Source organism: Pollachius pollachius (genome assembly GCF_949987615.1).
Source record: "Pollachius pollachius genome assembly, chromosome: 17".
Lineage (NCBI taxonomy): Eukaryota > Metazoa > Chordata > Actinopteri > Gadiformes > Gadidae > Pollachius > Pollachius pollachius.
In genome coordinates, this window is record NC_136950.1 from 5,548,416 (window position 1) to 5,573,198 (window position 24,783).

A 24,783-nucleotide genomic window follows, 5' to 3' on the forward strand; every position below is an offset into this window, starting at 1 on the left:
ATTGGCTACATTGATGAAGAGCTTTTACATTGAGGTATTGGATTACACAACGATAAGGGCTTTTGTGTTGATGTAATCAAGTGACTTATTTGCTTACATCAAATAAGCTTTTGCTTATTATTGGTAACATTTGATAAACATTTAGACTGGTACATAACGCTGTAACATTAAATCACTTTTTTAAGATTTTGAATACGTACTAGTTGAAGAGGTGAATTGACTAACGTTATTTTGCAGATATATAATACATTAATAATAACAAAATAAAAAAAATGCTTTAGGCTGTATAGGCCTATTATATCTTTATTTATACCGTACATATAAATGCTAATTAAATGTTTTTCTTTCACTTATATAGTAGTTAAAATATTTTATTTAAATAGTTAACATATTTTAGTTCACATACATTTGTGTTGTATTGTCATCTGTTGCTGTGAATTGCTCCTTCTAACCCAATGCTGTGGCTCTTCAGTCCAAAGTCCAGCCCTTAAACGACATTTGCATGTCTCTTCTCGCCGCCAGCGTCTCCAGGCAACAACGATGTCGCACAAGATGAGTCACGGCCGACTCCTCCTGCAGCGTCTCCGGCAGCAGCGGGAGATGGACTTCCTGTGTGACACCACTGTGGCAGTGAGCGACGTGGAGTTCCGGGCGCACCGCAACGTCCTGTCTGCGTTCAGCGAGTATTTCTCCTCCCAGACAGAGAAGGGCCTGGGGCTGACCACCCTGGACCCCGACAAGGTCAGTCGCTTCGCCCTGGAGAAGCTTCTGGAGTTTGTCTACACGGGCCACATGAGCCTCAGCCGGTAAGGAGGGCGGACGGAAGCGGATCATCTCCAAGTGGACAGTTGAACATAGCATCCTGTTAAACTTTCCACAGTTATGCAGCAGACTTATAGATGAGCTACGACAAGGTTCTGGGATTGCACCAGAGTGGGGAGTCCACACATGATAGACGGATCAATTAAGATATTTATTAGAAATAATAGAACATGTCATCTGTATAATTATTATTTTTTTATATACATTGGTGGCCTTATTGTTGTTAAGGCGGCCGCCCTAACCATACAGTGCTGGGGGAAACGCTGACTGATTAGTGGAAAGTGTGCTGTTGAGGGGTGGTTTGGTGTAAACACAACATCAAACCAAACAAAATGCTTAATTCCAAAAAAAGGCAAAGCGCAAACCATAAGCCAACCCACCGGTGTGGGAAGGGATGGGTTCTGTCTGCTGGGGACCTCCTCATGAAGCCTGCCGGCCTCAGGGTCCTCTGGGGCTTTGAGCTGCAGACGGATGGGTGGGGTCCCAGAGCGATGGTCCTCCCCACTCCAGGGATTGTGCAGAAAGGGATGTGAGCCTTCGCTTGTCGTTCCAGAGACCGGCTGGCGGACGTGCGCGGAGCGGCCGTGTTCCTGGGCATGCCCGAGGCCACGCGCTACCTGGAGGAGAACCCCGAGGGGCTGGAGAAGGAGTACGACCCCACCTGCTCCTCTCCCCCCCTCAGCCCGGACCCCCAGGCCAGCACCTCCCTGCTCTCTGACGGGGAGGACCGGGAGGGGAACGACGAGGACGAAGACGCCGGAGGCCGCTCGGCCCTTGCGGCCCGGTGGGACGCCCCGGAGCCCCTGGGCAGGAAGAGGGGCCGCAAGCCCAAGATCTACAGCGACTTCGAGACCACCACGCCCACCAGCGACTCCGAGGAAAAGCCGCTGAGCCGAGGCCACCGGGGGAGGGGGCGGGGCCGGGGGCGGGGCAGGGGGAGGGGGCGGGGGAGGGGCAGGGCTCAGAGCCACGAGGCCGTCGCGGGGGACGGCGTCGGCGCCGCGGACGACGACGACGCTGCGGACCCCTCCGAGTCCCGGAGCTCCCCTCCGGCCAAGAGGGGGCGATGGGGGGTCGGGGCGGGGAGGGCCGGCAGGCCGAGGGGCCGAGGCAGAGGGAGGGGCCGAGGGCGGGGCCGAGGCAGGGGGAGGCCGGCCCTAAGCCGCGTAGGCCGCGAGGAGGAGGAGGAGGAGGAGGAGGAGGATGAAGAGGAGGAGGGCGAGGAGGGGAAGGAGGGAGGGGAGGATGGCGAGGGTGAAAGGGCAAACAACATTAACAACAACAATGTCGGCAAGAAGGAGGAGCTGGAGGAGAGCAACGCGGGGCTGGACTACGGCGACAGCGACTGGGTGCCGGACGTCGAGCCGTCGGGGAGGAGGAGCCAGAGCCCCGAGGACAAGGAGCGGAAGTCGGTGGCGTGCACCGAGTGCAGCCGCCTGTTCACGGAGGCCAGCAGCCTGCGGCGGCACATGAAGATCCACCGGGGGCTGAAGCCCTTCAAATGCCTGTTCTGCTCCAAGACGTTCCGGCAGGCCACGCAGCTGAAGACGCACCTGCGCGTACACACAGGTGAGACAACGGGGGCGGCGATGGATCGTCTTCACCTAGCAGTCGTCTTGGTTCTTAGCGGTCGCTGGGGGGGGTGGACCTGAATGTGTGAATTATGGATGGTTATTATCATGACATTGATGAGCAGGTAGGGCCTACGTCCCTGGCTCACTGCGGACGTCGTGGTTGGAAATGCAGAACCATTCGGCTGACATTCAAACAACCTAACCGCTCTTTTACTCTCTCTCTTTCTATGGCAGGAGAGAAGCCATTCACGTGCACCCAGTGTGACAAGTGTTTTGCCCAGAAGTGCCAGCTGATCGCCCACTGTCGCATGCACCACGGCCAGGAGAAGCCCTTTGGCTGTGAGCACTGCGGCCTCAAGTTCGCCACCTCCTCCAACTACAAAATGCACATCAGGTACAGCCTGTTAAATATGTTCTGGGATTTTCACTCGGTACACGTCTTTTACTACCACAGTCGTGTGTGTTTGTGTGTGTGTGTGCGCGTGTGCGTGTGTGTGTGTGTGTGTTGTCCTCTACACTTCATACATTTGTAATAAGAATAAGGGGTTCAACTCCCATTCAAAAATGTATGGACCAGTCACAGCATTTGTCTCTCTCTTTAGCGCCCCACTAAAAAACTTCAATCTAATATTTCAATATGTTTCCCTGAAGACTGCACAGCGGGGATAAGCCATATGTGTGTGACGTGTGCGGCCAGACGTTCGCCCAATCCAGCACGCTGACCTATCACAAGCGCCGCCACACGGGGGAGAAGCCCTACCAGTGTGACACCTGTGGCATGTCCTTCTCCGTCTCCTCCTCCCTCATCACGCACACCCGCAAACACACAGGTGAGCCAGCAGCACGCACACACACACACACACACACACACACACACACACACACACACACACACACACACACACACACACACACACACACACACACACACACACACACACACAGGTGAGCCAGCAGCCGCGTACACACGCAGGGCTGGATTTAAGTGAGAAGAGCGACATTTCTATATTTGATTTTAAATGAAATGTAAGCTCATGAATGTGACTAGATTAATGTCTAAAGGCTCTTTCGCTTCAAATATAGTTTTGCCAATCAAATGGCGGTAGGCGCGGATCTGTTATTGACGACGACAAACTCAGCCAGCACTAGTAAACTTTCCGTCACCGTGGAAAAAGTGTCTTTAAAGGTTTCAACTCAACACTGTGTGGACACTGTAGAAGTAAACTTATTTAATCCCCCTCTGAAAGCTTTATCTATTCGCTCGTGGGTTTCTCTTGGTAGAATATCTCTGAAAGGAAACAGGAAACCCTTCGTAACTGGCCCTCTCAGTAGATGGTTTCCGGCCCAGGCTGTATGCCGTCTCCCCCCAGAGCTTCTGCTATAGCACAGTAGGCCTGCTGGATCATACAATTACTGAAATGACACTTTTAACCTGTATCTTGGTATGTAGTGATGCATGGAAATGAAATATGATTATTATTATTAAATATATATGATATTTGTCAATTTTACCCACGCATCATAGCATAAAAGCCCCAAGAATGACCCCCTAATTGCTCAGGCCACTAGGAAGAGACTGGCTACAGATGTTTCTGTGTGTTTCTGTGTGCCAGGTGTGACCCCGTACAAGTGCTCTCACTGTGATGCCAGCTTCATGACGTCGTCAGAGCAGAAGAAGCACGTCCGCCGGCTGCACCCTGGTGAGTTCCAGCCACAAGCGTAAAATTAATAAGGAATGAGCTAAATCCCCCCCAAGCACACAGATTTTAAGTTTTAATCATTCCGGTGACTGTCCTTGTATTTGAGTGTACCTCGACCAACAGATTATCTAACTAGGTTGTGTGTGTGTGTGTGTGTGTGTAGAGGGGAACCCGAGCGTCCAGTGTCTGCTGTGTGGGAACCGCTTTGCCAGTGTGAAGAACATGATGAAGCACCAGAAGAAGGCCCACGCAGACGAGGTCCGCCACCACAAGGAGCGAGCACGCGCAGGTCAGCAGTGCAAGGAGACTTTTATTTTGAAATGTGTTTGGTATACTCTATTGAACGCAATTGCTATCCATAGAACGCAATGGTTAAAAGTTGTGAAATTTGGCACACTGATTCAAGACAGTCCCATGATCCCTCACAGCAATTTTGAGGTCGCTAGCTAATGAGCTCCAGCGCCACCAACAGGTCAAAGTTGGACATGCATTCATGTTTATAACTTTTGACCCATTCATCCAATATTCACAAACCAGGTATCATTGGAATCCTTGGGCCATGCCGAGTTCAACGCACCCTATGTCGTCATCGTGTCAAACTTATTTTCAATGTCTGGTGATACTGTCAGACCTCTTCATATAGCTAAAAAAATATTTCTCATGAAAAGAATTTGGCCACCATGTTGAAAGTTGTCAAATCAATTGTACATATCCACAGGCCACAAATTCTGTTCAATCTTCATGAATTTTGCCATATATGATCTTCGGACCAAGCTGAACAAATTGAATTGAATTGAATTCACTGAGACGGTCATGATGTAGACACCTATGTCTGTCAAGCAAAATTTGTTCATGGAGTCCTACCCTGCTTGACCCCCACATTGCTGCTCGCAGCTATATATATTTATATTATAATAAAAAAAAAAGATCGCAAAAAATAAACCCTGGCTGTGATCGCACGACTCTGACGCACGGTCAGACGTCGAACAACTCAAAATGTTTTCAAAGGGATTATTCCTAAACACAGACCCGCATATGCACAATGATGTACGTTCTCTGTGCAGAAGGTAACGACTGTGTATGTGTCTGTACCCCCCCGCCCCTTGACCCCCGTGCAGTGCTGTACCTGGCCTCCAGCCACCCGGTGGCCTTCGTCCAGAGCAAGCTGCCCCAGAGCAGCAAGGCCTTGCTGGGCGTCTCGGACGGCGGGCCCCATCACAACGACCCCCAGACCCCAAAGGTCACGCTGGGGCTCCCGGCGCAGTGCTTCAAGGTGGAGCAGACGGACACGGTCATCACCACCGCCAGCGACCCCGGCCTAGACTCTGTGACCTTTGAACCAAGCCAGGACACCCAAACCACCACCATCAGCTCGGACGCACTGCACGCGCTGGTGGAGCAGCTGCGGCCGTCCTCGCCGCCCCAGAGCGTGCAGGAGATCGTGATCATCCAGACGCTGGACAACGCCGAGGCGGGGGCCTCCGTACAACAGCAAGACTGACCCTGCATGCGTCTCGCTACGTCGAACCACTGAATTTTAGTTCTAGTTTTTATTTTCGAATACACATGAGGACCACATGTGTGGGCCTGGCCTGTTGTTCGCTGAATCTGTTCCGTTGCTAACCTACAGCTATCCTAGTAGCAGTGTGTGATTGATATTTAGCAGTCAAATGTTTTTTCTTGCCGAGTTGGAAGATCATTTAAGAAAAAATAGAAGCTGGATCACACTTTAAACTTTTAATGGAAGTTAAGTAGTGAGTTCTGCGAGTAATTGTTCACTAGACATGTTGGTTCATTTCAAGTTCAAACCTTACTTTAACCTCTTCATCGGGTCATTCTAGGCCTATGTGAGTAGAGATTCATACTGCATCTGGTTGTCAGTTTTGTACAATTTTTGCAATAATATGTTTATTAGCCGATTGCCTTGGTAATGCATTATCATATTTGCGTTTGTCACTTGCTTTTGAACCGGCTGTTGAGGTTTGGTCAATTAAAATGTAAAACATGTCTTCATTGTTCTACCATGGCCTGCGTCCTGTTGCCATAGCAACCCCTCTGAAGGTCCGGGTCCACGCAGCATGTCCGTCCCGCTGCTCTACAGCGCTATGTGCGACCAACTCCATATTACTCTTAACCCTTACATTTTTGAAGTATTAACCGATACAGCGACAACGTAAGAGAATACTTTTTCATTTTGCTAAGATACAAATTTTTACATTTTTGCGATCAGCGATTTTTGGGGGGGGATATAATCCTTGTCGTGCTACAACATTTCTGTATTAAACATAGATAAATCGTCAAATGTAGCTATTTCTGTGTTTATGTGTTTGATAGAGATGTCAAACTGACGGGGAACGATCGCCTTAAACGGGTACAAAAGCTGAGCGACGACGATGTACGAGTCCTCTCGCGATGTTTCCTCAACACGGGAAGGACAGGTAAATTAATTAATAGACATTCTGCCCAGCACTTTGAACCCAACAGTAACCGTAGACCTTAACCTTAGTCTGCTGTTATGATGTGTTTTAAATGGCAGGTCTTGACGTAAGGTACAATGATATCTCTGACGAGGGAGCCAGACACCTCTCTGACCTCATACAAGTAAGAGTGGTACATTACAGCATAAATGAGTTGTGATGAGACTGATACAATTATTTAATCTATTCTCCACTTAAGAAAGATACCTATGTATACTTTCTTATGTTTTCTTTCTTAAGAAAGCAAATACAATCCTACAATAGTATGGTATAATTCATGTATTTTGAAACGAAGTAATGGTAGAATATATAAAAAAAAAATCTGTTGCTCCCAAAGTATCTCTGGTAAGACGGAAAAATGATAAACACTTTACCATAGAGATTTGTTATTCATTTCCTTTAGTTATCAGTTAAATGTGTCATTCCTGTTCGGGTTACATAGTGCTATTGATGGTTTAAGAGGGGTTTTCATTTTGCCAGGAGGTGACTTCCACCCTGCGTTTTGTTGACCTCATGGGTAACAACATACACACTGATGGAGCTGAGACACTCGCCAAAAGCCTGCATGTGAGTAACACACACACACACACACACCCCTGTATTTTTCTTTGTATGAATGTGTCTGCAGAAGGACAATAGTATTTCAACTTTTATTTATAATTCATGATTTATTTATATTCTCTCTCTAGCACAACCAGTGTCTCCTCTCTGTCAGACTGACAGGGAACAAGATTGGGAACAGAGGAGGAATGTGTTTTGCCAGCATGCTCCAAATCAACCACACTCTGCAGGAGTTAGATCTTGCCGACTGCGACCTGGTACTGTGCACACACACACACACACGCACACACACACACACACACACACACACACACACACACACACACACACACACACACACACACACACACACACACACACACACACACACACACACACACACACACACACGCACAAGCACCCCCCCACACACACACAGCCTCGTACTGTCAAAATGGTCGAAGAACACATTTTGGTCATTATTTTATTTGATGCGTGCGTTTGTTTTGTGTGTGTAGGGTACTCAGTGTGTTATAGCCTTCGCCATCGTGCTGAAAAGCAACACCAGCCTTCTCTCTCTGAACATCTCCAGACCCTTACTCTTCAGTCGACAGGTACACACACAGCTCCTGCCACGCATGGGTGCACACACACACACACACACACACACACACACACACTCTTACTGGTATCTTTTTACTGCATCCTAACCACGCCCACCTCCACATGTCACTCTTACTTCAGTGTCTATTTTCTATACTTTTAGACTGAATACTTATATACTTTTTATTTTATATTGTATTGTGCCTGAATCATCCTATTATTTACACGTCTATATGATATCTATGTAGATATCTATATTAACCAAGGTTACCATAATCTCCTTCATATCCGTCTTGCGTCAAGCTGTCCTGCAGCCACATGTGATGAGTGGGTATACGACCATAACACTTTATGTTATACGGCACCTTGCTCCCTGCATCAGGACGAGACGGCGGTGCACCTGTCGGCCATGTTGAGGCTGAACCAGACCCTGCGGGAGCTCCACCTGGGGAAGATGGCCTTCACCGACTCTGGGATGGAGAGACTGGCCGAGGGCCTGAGAGCCAATCACAGCCTGCGATACCTGGACCTGCGCTGGTGCGGACTCACCCCTGGCCTCAATCCCTGTGACAAAGTGCAATATTATGCATGATACATTACATGCTATAGGTCAAAATGGGTTTACCGTCCTGCGCACATTCATTGTACAACGAGCAGCAGCTCAGGAGATGAAACAAGGCAAGGCGACTTTATTTATATGGCACTTTTCATACACGAGGCAGACTGAAAGTGCTTCACATAAAGACATTGTCAAAAAGAAGGCAAAGTTATGATGCACGTTAGAAAGTGTTAAAGATTAAGCAGAATGCTAAAGCAGTCTTCAGTCTTGTTCTATAAGTGGTGATAGTTGGGGCAAGCCTCAGGGAGTTTATTCCAGCTATTTGTTGCATAGTAACTTAATCCTGCTTTCCCATGTTTCTTTTTACTCTGGGGATAATTTACAGATTGGTCTCAGAACATCTTAGTGGTCTAGAAGGCTTGTGTAGTATTAGAATATCAGTTATATACTTTAGCCCTGAACCATGTAGGGAATTATATTTTAAAATCAATTCTTTGACATCAAGGGAGAAAATGTAACGATTTAAGAATTGGTGTAATGTGTTAAACCAACACACACTTAAATTTCCAGCTTCCTCAACAGCCAACAAGTAAATAAAAATAAGAATGGGTTCTAATTGTTTGAGTAAAAACCTTCTTTCCATTTTTAGTGCGTCTAGTTATGCAGGCTTAATGATTGAAGAGGACGCCTGTGTTTCCATAGTAACCAAGTGTCTCGCGACGGTGCACAAACTCTGTCGGGTGTTCTGAAGAGCAACGGGGCACTGCAGATCCTGGACCTGTCGTCCAATCGGATCGAAGACGAGGGCGCAGCGAGCCTCAGCGAGGCCATTGTGTCCCCCGCCTGTGGCCTTAAGGCGTGAGGCACACACACAGACACACACTCACAAACATACGTATACACACAGACACACACCACACCAACATACATAAAGACACAAACACACACACTCATTCATGTGTTTTTGAATCGCTTGTATAAATAAATAGGTATCCAAAGCCTCCAATTCATTCTACAATTACAGAAAAATAAGATGATTTAAATCAAGAATCCTCTCTTCTACACCGTCCCTCTCTCTCTTTTCTCCCAGGCTCTCTGTAACCAGTAACAACATAGAAAGCCCCGGTCTTCTGGCTTTGGCGCAGGCTATGAAGGCTAGCAGTATGCTAACCCACGTCTACATCTGGGGAAACCATCTGCATGAGCCCGTCTGTCAGGTAACACACAATCACAAACACTAACATTCACACACTTTACAAAAACGACCCCATATAAATGCTCACAGTCCCCAACACAAGCGCCCTATTCCCCTCCTCTGGTTCTCCTCAGGCGTTCAGCGAGCTGATGGCGTGCGGCCGGCTGGCCCCGGGTCACACGGACGTGAGCCCATACGAGGTGGACGGCCGCGTGAGCCTGGCCGAGGTCTTCCACGGCCTGAGGCGACACTACTACTGGACGCCCAGCGACGGGGGCGACGGCGGCCCCTCCACCAACGCTGCCCTGGCCCTCACCGCACACACACCCTGACACAACCCCCCCGATACGCCCCAATACCCAGGTATGATGGGAGGCCTCCAGCCAGAAGGCCTCAACCCCCCGACCTGGGAGAAGATCTTTACCATCGTCGTATTAGAGATAACGACCTTTGATCATTTTTGGTTGAATAAAACAATGAATTGGTAACACTCATTTCAATGCTGTTACATAATATATACACAACACACTGGAAACTGCTCGGAAACATATTAGTGAAACAAGATGGACATTTATTTAAAAATCCTATTTCCACATGATCTTTCATTGTTTTTGTGTGCATCAGAATTATACTTAAAGTGCTCAGTGTGTTGAAATGTGCTTCAATCAAGAAAAATACAAAAAGACTGTTTTAGAACCTAATCAATTCTGCATCAAATTACAGCAAAATCAATATTAAAGTTCCTTTGACAGCCAGGTCCTTTTATTAGCCAAGAAAAGTGTGTAAATCATGTATCTAAAACTTTGAATATAAAACCCGAAACTCCTCAAAGCTTGCCGACATTCAAATTAATCAGCATTGTTGATTTAATGCAATAATTGTCCATCGACTCAATTATTTCAGTGGTAGCCTCATTGCTGTTGCTGGTAGACCGACTTTGCATCAGCTCGGCCAATCACGTTCACACCTGGCAAATAGGGGCCCTTTAAAAAAAAATCGAATCACCACCCTCAAATCTTCAGATTCTCTCAGCCAATCAAAACTAGATTCTGCTCTATTCCAGCCCCTCCCTTATTTCTATCAACCCAATAACCAAACCCCACGCCTACTCTTCAGAGAGCGCCTCCTCTGGTCCGTCCTGATCCCCCGGTGGGGGGGCCTGGCCCCCGGCCCCGTTGGGGGGGTCCCACTCCACGTGGAGGGCCCTCTTCCTGAGGCAGTGGCGGAGCTGGCCCTGGGCCTGGCCCCCCGGGCCCCACCGCAGCATGGCCAGGTGGGTCAGGGCCGGGAGGCGGGGCAGGGACGAGAGCAGGGCCGGCAGCCCGGCGGCGGAGGACGCGGCGGCCGTGGGACGCAGGCTGAGGTCCATGTGCTCCAGGGAGCCCAGGCCCCCAAGGGCCCCGGCGGTGAAGAGCGGGGCCCAGGCCTCTGCTCCCGCCGCCTGGCCGTTGTAGGAGAGGTCCAGCACCCGCAGAGAGGAAAGCGAGCCCCGCTCACACACCGCAGCTGCACAGGGGGGGGAGGGGGGTGGCACGGATCAGTGCTAATGTCGGTGCTCCAGTATCAAAAAGAATATGGCAAATATTACATTGATCATGAGGGGCTTCAGCCACTCTATGTGTTTTAGGTTATGTTTGTGTTTATTGGTGTGCATGTGTGGGCATTTCAGGTGTGTGTCTGTGTGTGTGTGTGTGTGTGTGTGTGTGTGTGTGTGTGTGTGTGTGTGTGTGTGTGTGTGTGTGTGTGTGTGCGTTTGCTACCGAGGTGACCCAGGTCATCGCTGGTGAGATGACAGCTGGAGAGGAGGAGCTCCTTGATGACTGACGGCTCTAGGGCATCCAATAGCAGCGCGAGGCGACCGCCAACCACCTTGTTCCAGGACACCTCCACGCTGCTGAGGTACGGCACCGCCAAAGCTGAACAACAAACACACACACACGTACACACACACATGCACATGTATACATACACACACAAACAAGTTTATTATTCAATGATGTGATCAGATCATTAGAAACGTGGAGACTTTGCTTTGGCCTCTGGTACCTCATCTAAATCCTTGGCCATTTGTTATGACATTTGGAAAATACATTTAAATAAAAAAAATAATAATATATCAATATAATATATTAATCAGCAGCGAACAAAGAGTTCCCAGTAGTTCTGTGTTGTTACCAAAGGCTGTGAAAGACTCTGCAGTCAGGCTACAACTGTTGAGTGGCAGGCGTCTGAGCTGTGGCAGCAACAGGGAGGAGACTAGAGAATGGACCACGCCCCCAACCTCCCTATTGGACGACACGTCAAGCTCTGTTAACTTGCCCAGGGAAGGGACCACCTGGACTGGAGACGAAAGATAGACACTGTCACTTTAAATATACCTTTGGAATTGGCAAAGGAAATAAACATTTCATTACGACCAATGATACATTTTGTCACGTTGGTGTATATTTTTACGTGAAAGGAATTAGGAACGATAGAAATATTTATTTGTTTTGCCTCCTGATGTTCATTCATTCAGACACAGATTCTACTCTGTGGATCTCAATCACTCGGCCCCTCGATAACACGAGGTTCTGATTGGCGGACTCACTCAGGGCCTGCAGGTCGGCGTGGGTGAGGTTGCAGAGGTGCAGGTCCAGGATCTCCAGGCATGTGAGGAGAGCCAGGTGAGCCGTCAGCTGGGAAAGCCCACCAGACAGGCCTTTGTTACAGGACAGGTCCAACTCACGCAGAGCGCGGAGCTGCTGGAGCGTACCACCTTCAGGGACAGACCCCAGACAAACTGTGACATCGCTGGTTCATGTTCATAATCATTAGTTGTTCCCCAACACATTAAGGGTTGAATGCAAGTGAACTCTTTACCTGTGTACTATCTGGATGCTTTAAGAAGATATTGGTGCCATTAAGGGTTAGAGGGAGTAGGCATGTTCACTCGTTTTAAACACACACACACACACACACACACACACCAACCACTGTCTATTACTAAATCAGCATCCTAATGTTGTAATGCCTTTAGTAGTAATAATAATGATGTATGTTTTGTACCAAGAGATTTGAGGGCGTGAGACGTCAGCCCACAGCCCTGCAGTACCAGCCTGGAGAGGCAGGGGGCGTGGGAGAGTGAGGCCGCCAGTTGTCCAAAACCTCCAGTGTCTGACCCCTGGGCGTCCTCAGCGAGCAGCGGGTTACCGGACACGTCGAGGACACACAGCTTGGGCAACCTGCCCACCAGGTCTCCTGGAGAGACGGTCACAAACCACGTCATGCAGGGACCAAAAGGAACGGATCAGGGAACTGAAGAACCATGGACCGGCAGTCTAAAATGTATTCTTGGTTAGCTCCACTTGGAAGCCTTTAACCACACAACTTGTTGTATTGTCTCCAGATCACCGGTGGATAAACGGTGATCATTCAACAGAGGAGGGAGAGCTGCTTTAATACTTCCCTGAAATCTGTGACATCACAATCCATATCCATTACATTCAAATGATGAACACAAGTGTAGCATCTCTGAATATCCACTTCAGAATCCCCTACCCACCTAGGTGAGGGGCGTCAGCAGTAGTCAGCTGGCAGGCCTGCACATGGAGCTCTCTCAGAGAGGGAGGGACTTTACCGAGCAGGCCCTGCAAACCTCCGCCTCCGACCCCCACGTTCCAGGACACATCCAGGACCTCCAGGAGGGGAACCGACGGCAGAGCGGCGCCTTCACAAACCCAAAACGACAACTAAACTGCACAGGGTGGAACAGGCTGCGGTGTGTGCGTGCGTGGACACGCGCCAACTGCCACTCTTCAAGGCTTCTTGGATTGAGATCATATTCATCATATCCACGCACGGCGCTCACCTAGCGACGTGATGTCATCTGCATTCAGCCTGCAGCTGCAGAGCCGGAGGGTTCGGACCCTGCCCACTTGTTGGAGGTGAGAGGACAGGGGCGACAGGGAGCAACCAATCAGGTTGTTCCAGGAGAGGTCAACCTCCTCTAGCTGAGGCAGGCAATGGAGCAACGTGGCTGACAAGAGATGAAGAGGGACGGCAGGACGTTAAACCTGTGAGGTAAACGTCCTCGCCTCATTGACAGGTGTGGTTTGAGCGAGCTGTGATGCATGTTGGGTAATAGTGTTTGCAAGGAATCCACAGTTCTGTACAGTAGCCCCCTGGTGTAAATGCAAGATATGAGATATGAAGAATGCCCTCAAAGATGGTGGCACAAATTTTATATGCACACGTTTTTGCCTTTGATTGTGTATGTGTGTGCTCGTGCGTGTGCGTGCGTGTTCACCGAGCTCCAGCAGGTCGGTGGCGGTGAGATCACAGTGGGCCAGGTTCAGGCCGCGGCTGTCCGCCTTCTTCCCCAACTTCTGGAGGAAGAGACACAGACGGCCCCATCCCTGGTCTGCCTCGCTCTCCGTCGCCTCGGGAACCGCTGGAGTCACAGAAACCCTCAGGCCTTCACGCACTGATCTGGCTGGTGATGCTGATGATGATACATCAAACGTATTCTGCAGCTCCATACCTCCTAGCAGAGGACTAGCCTTTCAGTTCCATTGGGTCGGATTTTGTATTTTGGTGACAATTTTATCAAAAGTGAATGACAGAGTAGTACACAGGGCTCTCAAGTCTCACGCATTCGGCGTGAGACACACGCAGTTCAACCCATGCACACGCTCACATGCCACACTTCCTATTTCTCACGCAGAGAAATGACCAGGATAGCGGCCACAAATTTGGGCCGCTATTTAACAGTGGAACAGGTAGGAATAAAATGGGTTTCCCGTACGTAGGGCAACCAGACGTCCTCTTTTGCCCGGACATGCCCTCTTTTTGAGACACTTTAAAAAGAATGTGTGGCGGAATTTCAAAATCGTCCGGGATTTTATTAAAGCCTCATACATGTTCACATTGAATTTGCGTTGCGTTTCTCTGGGTCGGTCACAAACTAGTTAGGGCACGCCCTCCTCAACTCAGTTCTGTTCGCTTTGCATTTGTGGAAGTGATGAGGGGGAGTGGTTAGGTAGAGCCTTCAGATTGGACGGTCTGACTTACTTAGTTACCGTCATGTTTTGTATTTATTGTTTTACCATTATTGTTTTATAGGGACAAACATTAACAAATTTCTCTATCTCTAAATTTCTATCTATTGAACAGAAAGAAACACTTGGTCATACTTTACACTCTTTACCACAGCATTGGCCTACTGAATGCCACAGATATATTCTAAGCATTGGACTGAATGCCATATAAATATATAATTATGTTTTTGCACGTTTGGAACGTTTAAAAGTTCAGGGAAAAGTATATGCCTCTACTGGTGTTGCTTAAGCCAATAGCCTTTTGGGGCAGTGTTGTTTCTGAATATAAGTGTTAAGGGCCAATAATGCTTACTATCGTCACCATGTCTGTGGACACATTTGTATGCAGTCACATGGTAGTGCTTGGATTTGAATCCCACAGAAAGCGCTGTAGGTGTCAGCCATGATATGATCAGAACTTATGAGCACACTTCCATACCCGAATCCGAGGATCCATCGCCCTCCTCTTTGCCATCTGTCTCTCTATGGTCAGAGATCACAACTCTGCCCGATGAGGAGCGAGACAGGAAGCGAGCCGAGGTCTTCCTGTCTGTGGCCGAGCGTTTCCTCCGGATCTGGTTCATGATGAGGTCCAGGGGAGAGAACTTCACGCTCACCTCCCACCCTTTCTGGCCTGATGATGAAAGAGTAAAGTGTAATTTATACCTATAATTTCTCACATCTATTATAAAGTCTATTATATTATTATAACTTCATCATAAAGGATCTTTTCTTAAAATTGCCAAGATAAGACCTTTTTTTAATAGCTCAAATGCATTAATATTTGTATGTTACATTATTCGTGATATACTAAAACTACAACTAAACAGAAATTTTTTGCAAATTGTAAACCTAAACGTAGAAACAGAGCTGTGGCTACCGTGTTACTTATGTTTTACTTCACAAAACTTAAGTCCGAGCAGCCATGATTCAGTTGTATTGTGAACTTCCAGACATCACTTCATATGCACGTAACATGATCACCTCACCCTCAGAATCCATTCCACACTGAAGACCGGCGAAGTCTGAAGATCTCAGCTGGACCTCCCAACTGCAATCAAGAGGTTCAATTCAACTGTTTCGACGTTCACGAAGCATCAACATAACCTCGGCGTCTATGACAATAACGTTTGGACACACTTCTAACGCTTCATATCTTTTGTGTTGTTTCAAAGTATTGTGATCCTCAGCAGGTCGGTCTTCACGTAGCGGGGAGGGGGGTCATGTGCTGCTCAGGTGCCCCATCAACCCGGAAGTGGGAGCACACCTTTGGTAAACAAACACCTGCGCTGTCTACATGTAACGAATGTAACTCGCTTCAGTGACATTCATTATGAGGGCCGTTTGTAAACTGTTGCTTCTCATAAAACGTGCTTCCCTTGTTGCATTCAGCTCGAGCTTGGTTTCAATTTCCCCCCTCCAAAATGCATTGCAATTAGCACTTTTTCACATGTATAAAATAAGAATTATGTTACATCTAAATCGACATGGAGCAACCAACCCGATAGATATGTACCGTTTCGTCCAGGCTGGTGCGGTCCAGTTGGCAGTTTTACAAAGCAGGCAGGCCTATTTTCCTATAAGCCCGTTTATTAAATACCTGTAGCTTACATCAAAACTTTAACGTATTTACTTCTGTGCTCCAGATGAATGCATGCGGAATAGGTTCTAGCAACAGTACCACGACAGAATGAATACTGCAGAGTCCGTGTGATTGGTTCAAGATCACATGAACATATTGACGTTATTCACTTAACAAGCCAAATAAAGAAACTCAATCAGGACAAACGTTTCCTCAAAATGTATTTTATTAGATTCAAATGACAACAAAGGACAGCACATCCTCTCTGCGCCGTCCCCCGCCCATTTGCAAATGGAAACCAGATGCATGTTTTATTGGAATGGTGAGGCTCGACAGCACCCTATAATTTAGGCAAACATCTACGGCGAAAAAGGACTCAGATCATCATATCGAACGGGCCTGGGAGTCTGGATGCTCTGCATTAGTTTAACAGGAATTTACCTGGATTCACGCCCCACATAATCCTTGATCTAATAGTTTTGTACTGTAATTAAAAATAAAAGAAGGCCTTCTTCGCCTTGACCATCCTCTGGTCTAACGTCGCAGGGCAGGTGAGCACAGTGCGCTCTGTTGGCTCCGCCCCCACCTGTCCTGCTCAGGGGATGCAGACCGACATGGCAACCTTAAACTACTGAGATCTGTCCCTTGCGGCTTCCCGTCGTCCTCCTGTGTAAAATAATAAAGAGTGTGATGGTCGTGTTGTCCAGCCCTAGGAGCTTCACCGTGGTCAAGTAAAAACATCCTGGTTTGGCTCCAGTCCTTTCTCAGTCATCGTCCACTGTGGGTGTGATGGTCACGCCCCTCCTGATCTGGCCCCAGCCAATCAAACTGTAGCAAAATAAAGCAAATATAATCAGACAAACCAATGACTGATGTTTGAATGAATAGCATAGCAAACCATATCATTTTGGGCGGTTCAATACGATGTACAGAGGAGTGCACAATGGGAGCGCCCTTGAGGCATGTCAGTAAACAACCAAAGATGGCTGCCCCTGATACGTCTCCATTTGATTCTGCAAACGTTTCCAGACTAACATGCATTTTCAAATTTGACAATGTCAGGCTAGTGTCCAGCAGAAGTAAACTTAAAAGTTCCTGTAAATGTTTCAAATAGTGTCCTCAAATGGTTCAAAATGAACACCTTTTAGACTGACCACTATAGAAACACACTAGATCTAACGAAGCAGGATCGAAGGTGTGACCACGCCCCTTGCTGTTTGGGGTTCCCGAGCCCAGGCTCTTACCGTCTCCCCCTAGAAGTTCTGTTACAACACAGGACTGCTCAGAGACGAAATGGATGTAAGCCTGCATGATCTGGTCAGGCACATCACCCACAGAGACATCCTGACAGGCAGAGCTCATTTAGGAAAAGCCTTTGAACTCACCGCCAATGTTTCTCGACACGACGACTGAGGGCGATCTTCTCCCCGACCTCTGTGCAGACAGGGTTCGTCAGGACGATCTTGGCCAGGTCAGCTTTCACGGCGCTGACCCGCCCTCCGGTGGACAGGGACCCGATGTTCACCATCAGAACCTCGTTTTTTGACAGTTTCTGGACCTATGGGCGGGTTTTTAAACACTGTATGTATGCTGATTGCCATCTTAATTAACCTTTAGATTTTTAACAGATAGTAGAAATGATGCTCAGTTTTTTGTGGCATGTACTAAGCAGATTTCAAAATTGAGATCAAAACTATGATAATCGATCAGAACAGTAAGACAAGACAGGAGGTCCTTACATGGACATTGGTCAAATAGGACAAGACCATCCTACCTTCTTACCAATCGACATCAGTCGACTACATTTCCCAAGATGCATTTCTCCTGACAGCCTACCTTAGCAGCCTTCTTGTCTCCCTCCGTGCGGACTCCCAGCAGCCTCCTCAGCAGGAAGTAGGAGATCTCGAGCTCGGTGAAGATCTCGGGCAGGGCGCCGACCGCGCCCAGCACCTGACCCACCATACGGTCAGCTCGGCAGAGCGTGGGGTCGATCTTTGTGCCGACACCTGAGAAGTTCATGGGGTTCCAGGTTAGGGGTTCTGCGTCTCAATTGGCCACACTTTTGGTGGAACGAGTCTTCTGATTTATTGACAATCCATTAGAATTCACGTCGGTATTTGTGTTGTGGTCAATTATGTCTAAGGGCAATACCTGAGTCCCAGGAAAAAACAATTATACGGGTAACATGAATAAATGTTGTAAACCAATAAAGTACTGTAGTTCTGCACAGATGTCACATCAGGATTATATTTTCTGAAAGTGAAAATTTTGATTCAAAATGTTAAATCCCGTCAATAATGAATCATATCGCTGTCAAAAAAAAGCCCAATAATTTTTTGTTTATAATACCGTTCAGCGCTAATAAACATCCCTATTTGTAAATAATCTTTAGGTAGGGACCTTTTTACATCCACTGTGGAGTCTTGACGATCCATAGAACGGTGGCATTATGATTTAAAAGAGTGTTACCGATAAGGCCTCCGGGGGCAGCGTACTGCAGGTCGTTGTGCTCGGCGAACAGGGACACGATCTTGGAGAAGATGGGCTTGCACATCAGCTTGCCCTCGTGGTCTTTGGACACGATGCCTGGACGCACCTCCAGCTCCTGGCCCACCTGCCCACGGAGAGAGCCAGCAGGGGTTCAGGTTACAGAGCGCGCTTAGCCATAAGCCTGGAAGGGCTACTGAAGCTAACAGTGTAAGTGACATCGTAGTAGTCATTTGGCCTACATATCCACATAGTGGTAGCTACAAACCAGGGTAGGAAATTATTTATTTATTATTTATATGTTATTTTCAAAAACCTAACCACAACCTGTCTTTTTTTAACCCTAATCCTCGCACATTTCAGGGGCTATTTTAATAATATGTTGGTCAACACCATATTTATTATGGTGTATGACAGACACCATAGTAAGAGGCATTGCCTTCAGAGGCAATAAAATAAAATCCGACCGGCTTTTCAAATAATACAGAGTAAACTATATTATGCAGTCATTTAAAAGCCCCCCATATCCTAACTTTGTGGGTAATCCTTTATTTTCTTCGAGCAAAATGCCCTGAGCGCCCGTTCATTTCTAACTACTATAAACATATTGATGGACAGACAGATATATATATATAGATAGATCTATGCCAGATGGAGTGTTCAGACGGAGCCCTACCTTGAGCACACCCTTGAGGATACTGCCTCCAGCCACGCCTCCCTTCAGGTCGTCCACCTCACAGCCAGGCTTGTTCACGTCAAACGATCGGATCACTGAGAAAACAGATGAGGGCTCAGAAAAACTAACACTCAAGAGAAATAGAAAAAGGGCTGGGCTATATCTCAATATAATCGACTTTGAATGGTCACAAAAAGAAAATACAGAAGATTGTTTTATAGTATCAATTAATGATATTCCTTAAAATGATCAAATATATTTGGTTAAAATTAAATAGGGAGAAGACCATTCGGTTTGGTAGCAGTGTGAACATGTGTTGCACATGTGCGTCAGCTCTTGAGGCGGTCTTACCGATGAGCCTGGGCTCAGAGGTGAAGTCTCGGATGGGAACGGGGATCTTCTTGACGATGTACTCACACACCACCTCGATGTTGTACTTGAGCTGGGCCGAGATGGGAATGATGGGCGCTCCCTCGGCCACCGTGCCTGCAGGGAGGGACAGCAGCACAGCTCAGCGCTCGGAACACTAGAGGCCAGTCGGCCGGACTGGTTTGAACACAGTCTGAAGAACATTTACAGGCCTTTAATCTACCATCTGGTTTGGACTTAATGTTTAAATTATCCACCAACAATAATCAGTGTCAAAAGTGCAGCACAAAATCCTAAACTTCCTTCAACCTTTTTTCTGTATATCTAAGTCTCCAATTTTGCCATTATAATAATGCCAAATGTAGAGATCTATTTCATAACATCTGCGTTGAACATGACGACCCAAAAACTAAATTGCTCCCTGTCTTCTGAAAGACAAAGCACGACGCTTCAGGCGTTGTGGTCAAAGCCCAGCATGTGGGATAGTGCCACTCACCCTGAACAAAGGCCAGAATCTGCTCGTACTGCTCCTTGGCCTGGCTCTCCTTCACCAGGTCGATCTTGTTCTGCAGGATCAGGATGTGCTTCAGCTTCATGATCTCGATGGCAGCGAGATGCTCCGAGGTCTGGGGCTGGGGGCAAGACTCGTTGCCCGCTGCAGCGACGACAAGGGCAGGACAATGAGGCCCATTAGACAGACTGCAGGTAATCAGGGTCGCTCACTAGACAGGTGGGTTCTAGTTAGGGATGTGAATAATGCATTCTCCAGGGTTGAATAATCACTTGAATATTCAATGTGTGCCGACATTCACAAAGGCAGCCATGGTGACCTTTTATTAGGGCTGCTCAATTATGGAAAAAAATCATAATCACTTTTACAATTATTTTGGTCAATATTGAAATCACGAATTTGGAAACGATTCTTTTTTGAGCTTGAAAACATGATAAATTAATTCAGCATGTCTCTCTCAAAAACACTTTGTAACTGAGAACTTTGAAATTTCACCTTAAAAATACACAAAATGGTCCAAAAGAAATTTTTCAAATCTAAAATAATGTACAGAGATTTGTATCAAGCTGTTCGAATCGAAAACTCGATTATGATCATTTTTAGGGCTGTCAGTTTAACGCATTATTAACAGCGTTAACGTAAACCAAATTTGGCAAACGTTGTAGTTTTTTCACCTGCTGTCTTGCAACAACTAGTCACGTTAGAAAAACTACAACACCATACCGGATTTAGCTACACCGGAAACAAAACAACAAGCACGCCGCACAAACTTGTTGGGGCAAGCAAGGAAACGCTATATTGTTATCCCGCAATAATCAGCCCGACAGCCCCGAAACGTTAACGGCCCACCGGGAATTCTCCCGACTCTCCCGATTACCACTCCGCCACCGCGCGCGCACGCGCGCGCGCGTGCGTGCGTGTGTTATTGGATAGCCTGGTAATGTGTATACGCCTACGTACGATAGGAATATTCATACTGGTTTAAATAAAAAAAATTATAGTATTTCCCATCTTTGCTGAGCAAGAGTTTTGTTCGAAAGTTCAGTGATTGAAATAAATAAAAGCCTTGGCTATTGAAGTTTTACGGTAGGCCTACCACTGCACCTACCCTGCATCAGTGAATTCAACTCAGTTGAATTCACTGCGATTCTCTCTTCTTACTGTCCTCAACACTCTGTGATCTCACTAAAAGGCTAGAAGCACGAAATCAAGGGATATTTAGAATAGAAAAAAAAGAGTTAACTATTACATTAATGCGATTAAATATTTTAATCGCTGACACCTGTGATTGTTTGACGCTAAAATCGAAATTTGATTAATCGCTCAGCCCTACCTTTTATGTAAATCAATTCCTGTCGTTGTTCTGTGGCATTGTGAGATATTTTCAGGCAGAGATCTAATCCTTACTGTGACTGGTACCAACTATTAAATAGTTAAAACAAGGAAGACTCACCAATTAAGAGAAGGGCTGCGTCCATGACAGCAGCACCGTTCAACATGGTGGCCATCAAGATGTCGTGACCGGGACAGTCTACAAATGACACATGTCTGGGGGAACGAGGAAGAAAGAGATTGACAGAAGAAGAATAGCATTAGGTCAAGCTCAACAACAAAAAAGAACATTGAAAACAGACAGTGAAACAGTAAAAATGTCTCCTAGTGTCTTACCTGACAAGCTTGAAGTTGCCCTTGGTGTTAGGGATGTCTGTGGGGAACTCATCGGGAGTGCTGCTGCCACAGGATCGGTAGCATTCAGGCCGGGGACAGCTGGGGTCATCCAGCTTGTACACCTGGTGACAACAAACATGGAGGGTCAGTGATACGGGGGGGGGGGGGGGGGGGAGAGGAGCCATGGGGTATTAATAAAGAGAGGAGACCAGATGGTTAGATAGATGAATGAAATGAAAGGATGACCGCATCACACGGAATGGAATAGAGACAGGGCTAGAGGTTCGCAGTGAAAAATATCACAAGGTTTCTTTAGAGCTAATACCTCAATAGTAATGACAACATAGTACAAAAAGGTAGCCATGAACACGGGTAGACTACAGTATAGAATACAGATGACATACCAAATTAACATATTTGATGTTTGTATTTTGCCTGCTCTGGATAGAGTAAAAATCGTGTGGTCATAAGTCTAAGCACACCCAAATATAACTTATGGGGGTTCAACCAGAGACCAGCCTACCTTGGCGTTGGCATATCCTAGCTTGATGGTGATGTTCCTTTCCAACTCGTTCTTGAAGCGGACAGTGTGGACACCAGAGATGGCCTTGACCACTGTGGACTTGCCGTGGGCCACATGCCCAATGGTACCTGGAGAAGGGCAGGGCAAAGCCAATCAGGGGAAAGGGTTATATAGGAGCAAATGAGAGAAGGGCAGGAAATACTGCGCTTGCTTTTCATTGCAAACAATTGTAAATTAAAGAAATAAACGGTACACAAGCTCAGTGATTGCTGCAACATTTTCAATGCAACTCGAAGCATTTTGTCCTGCATAAACCCATAGTGGAGAAGAATGTAAGGCTATAAATGCTTTTCCTTACCAATGTTGATGGTTGCCTGTCTGCTGATGATCTCTCGAGAGAGGGGAGTCAGTTTTGACACTTCCTAATGCGAAAAGACAGACATCTGTTACTTGAAGCAGGGAGAACTAAAGAACAGGAGTTCAATCAATTATGGCCCAAAGATACCGTAAGATATGTAGTAATACGGCTTTACTTCGAAGAAAATAAGCAAGTTGTGGTCGTTTTAATTGTTATCGTCCAATGCTGTTCGGTCCGAATAACAAGAAAGCTACCCATGTAGCAATTGTGACCTGATAGTAATTCAAAATGAATCGGATTCAGCTCCAGTATTAACCCTATTGGCAATAATTACCGAATGACAGAAGCTACAATTAGAAACATGGTCTCTCTCAAGACTGACAATATTGGATCGATATAACACTTGACGTCGAATTCCTTTAAGATACGACTAAATTGCCTTTTCTCTGTTTCCAAAAATAGGATGTCTGAATAAAAAGTGCTACGAGCTGGAAACACCAGGTCTGCCGGTGAACAAAACCATAAACCATAACCACAGGTACAATAAGAGCAACCATGGCCGCCGTAGCCGCACCCTACATCAAAAAAAATATTCATTTATTTGGAAGCAGATAGTTCGGCAAAATATTTAAAGACAAAGTGAATATAGTGACTATGGGTATGGCCCCTTCACGCCGACAGCGTGTGGAAGCGGAACAGGCTAGCACAGAATGGGGCCTTGGTACCGTTCCCTGCGGGCGACATGGCGCTTTAAACCTTCAGAAATGCCTCATTCTAGTTTTTTGTGGTGTGTAACTTAAGAACAACAATACACACAAATGAAACGCGAAAAATAAACACGTACCAAGGAATTTAAATCTTGCTTGAAAAGATGAGGCTGTCCCAGCGTTGTACCCGACTCGTCACCCGCCATCTTGAACGAGAAAGAAATTGAGTGGTCCGGCGACTGCCTGATTTACTTAATAAATATTTTTTTAATGAGCTACATTTTTGGAGATTCATAGATTTTCAGTTGTGTGTTAACAAAGCGGTGTTTTGCAATGCTTTTTCGTCGTCTTATGAAAAACACGAAGGCTTCTCATTCATAATCTGAGTAACTGAAAAAACCGGGGTCCTTTTACAATGGATGATGCAACGTTTTAAATGTATATCATTATGACATCGATACTAATAGCTTTTCTTTCACTCCCGTCTGAATGTGTGCATCACTATTTATACATATTAACATGTTCTGTGTCTTAGATATTTAATTGAAAGTCTTGTAACTCAAACTTCTCTGCTCCATGTTGGTCCGTCGTGTGTTAATGACGTCTATATTTGTAGTCCTAAGGCATCCTGTAGTTCAATAAAGAAAACCGAGCAATGCAAAATTAAGATGTTTTGCTTATTTAAATGTAGATCAAAATAGCAAAAACAAAAACCCCAACAATAATTAATTGAGTAAAAGGTTAGAATTAAGGCCTACTGTGGTTACAGTGAATGTTATGGGTCGTGAGTTAGGCCTACTCAAAAACAGTAAACTTATTTTCCCTATATTCCATTACTAAAACATAAAACAGTTTTCCAACAATAGTGTTCTTTTGCTGGAAAATACGCCTACTACTGAGAAAACATAATTCAGTACAATAAAAATAAATATGGTAGGCTATCCATTTAATATATTATTCAACATGTAACACACATTTCCTGTTTTTACCTTCTTAATAAGAAATGGATGTGGTACGCCTTTCATATGTAGTAATAATAATGATAATAATATGTAATAATGTAAATAAATTAATATATAAATAATGTCAGTATATCATGAAACTGGACTAGACCGGTTGACTACAGTAGGGAATAACGATTCATTTTACATTATGTAAAGGTTATATGTACTGAGGTCATGAAATTAAGCAAATGATCATGCAGGTAATTTATGAGACGAAACTAGTTAATCACTGGAATAAATGGACCCCTCGCTATTCCCATAATTAACCTGTTGGGTCTGCTCTCAGGCTTCAGTTCAGGATGGAGGTTTCAACCTTTCAGCATGTGACGACAGGTGTAAATGTCTGATTA

The 24,783-nt window shown here is 46.3% G+C and overlaps 4 protein-coding genes across 5 annotated transcripts in view; 2 read left to right on the forward strand and 2 right to left on the reverse strand.

Annotated features, from left to right (window-relative positions):
* Window positions 1-6,103, forward strand: part of mynn (myoneurin) — a 6,572-nt gene extending 469 nt beyond the window's left edge. The window contains exons 1-8 of one of the 2 annotated variants that reach the window (XM_079755127.1): window positions 1-34; window positions 523-806; window positions 1,376-2,391; window positions 2,631-2,790; window positions 3,048-3,226; window positions 4,010-4,096; window positions 4,260-4,385; window positions 5,215-6,103. The exon at window positions 1-34 is cut by the window's left edge and continues 153 nt beyond it. In XM_079755127.1, the coding sequence (XP_079611253.1) occupies window positions 14-34; window positions 523-806; window positions 1,376-2,391; window positions 2,631-2,790; window positions 3,048-3,226; window positions 4,010-4,096; window positions 4,260-4,385; window positions 5,215-5,597 (2,256 nt within the window). In that variant the 5' untranslated portion in view covers window positions 1-13 and the 3' untranslated portion in view covers window positions 5,598-6,103. The remainder of the gene's footprint in view (window positions 35-522; window positions 807-1,375; window positions 2,392-2,630; window positions 2,791-3,047; window positions 3,227-4,009; window positions 4,097-4,259; window positions 4,386-5,214) is intronic. The other variant, XM_079755128.1, reaches the window with a different exon arrangement.
* A 47-nt stretch (window positions 6,104-6,150) lies between these two features.
* lrrc34 (leucine rich repeat containing 34) lies at window positions 6,151-9,812 on the forward strand. The gene is made up of 10 exons (XM_079755130.1): window positions 6,151-6,269; window positions 6,431-6,534; window positions 6,633-6,697; window positions 7,054-7,140; window positions 7,263-7,391; window positions 7,632-7,727; window positions 8,099-8,253; window positions 8,978-9,133; window positions 9,366-9,492; window positions 9,605-9,812. The coding sequence occupies exons 1-10, from the start codon at window positions 6,175-6,177 to the stop codon at window positions 9,800-9,802; spliced, it is 1,212 nt and encodes a 403-aa protein (XP_079611256.1). The 5' UTR covers window positions 6,151-6,174; the 3' UTR covers window positions 9,803-9,812.
* A 722-nt stretch (window positions 9,813-10,534) lies between these two features.
* lrrc31 (leucine rich repeat containing 31) lies at window positions 10,535-15,754 on the reverse strand. The gene is made up of 10 exons (XM_079755129.1): window positions 15,538-15,754; window positions 14,988-15,182; window positions 13,759-13,902; window positions 13,321-13,488; window positions 13,015-13,179; window positions 12,519-12,710; window positions 12,061-12,228; window positions 11,646-11,810; window positions 11,231-11,386; window positions 10,535-10,976 (listed from the first exon to the last, which is right to left on the reverse strand). Exons 1-10 carry the CDS (start codon window positions 15,548-15,550, stop codon window positions 10,576-10,578), a joined length of 1,767 nt encoding a protein of 588 aa, XP_079611255.1. The 5' UTR covers window positions 15,551-15,754; the 3' UTR covers window positions 10,535-10,575.
* A 593-nt stretch (window positions 15,755-16,347) lies between these two features.
* Window positions 16,348-23,635, reverse strand: eif2s3 (eukaryotic translation initiation factor 2, subunit 3 gamma; the record flags this gene model as incomplete). Its single annotated transcript, XM_079755089.1, has 12 exons — window positions 16,348-16,958; window positions 17,516-17,688; window positions 17,967-18,136; window positions 18,600-18,744; window positions 19,294-19,388; window positions 19,645-19,779; window positions 20,159-20,317; window positions 21,627-21,721; window positions 21,842-21,963; window positions 22,365-22,492; window positions 22,723-22,786; window positions 23,567-23,635. 12 exons carry the CDS (start codon window positions 23,633-23,635, stop codon window positions 16,895-16,897), a joined length of 1,419 nt encoding a protein of 472 aa, XP_079611215.1. The 3' UTR covers window positions 16,348-16,894.
* Between the last annotated feature and the right edge of the window lie 1,148 nt (window positions 23,636-24,783).

Coding starts and splice junctions, on each gene's coding strand:
- lrrc34 (XM_079755130.1), top strand. CDS start 6,175: ATGTCCGTCCCGCTGCTCTACAGCGCTATGTGCGACCAACTCCATATT. Junction 7,728..8,098: donor CCTTACTCTTCAGTCGACAG/GTACACACACAG, acceptor TCCCTGCATCAG/GACGAGACGGCGGTGCACCT. Junction 9,493..9,604: donor TGCATGAGCCCGTCTGTCAG/GTAACACACAAT, acceptor GGTTCTCCTCAG/GCGTTCAGCGAGCTGATGGC.
- lrrc31 (XM_079755129.1), bottom strand. Junction 12,711..13,014: donor TGCTGACGCCCCTCACCTAG/GTGGGTAGGGGA, acceptor CCGTCTCTCCAG/GAGACCTGGTGGGCAGGTTG. Junction 11,387..11,645: donor AGAGTCTTTCACAGCCTTTG/GTAACAACACAG, acceptor TTTGTTGTTCAG/CTTTGGCGGTGCCGTACCTC.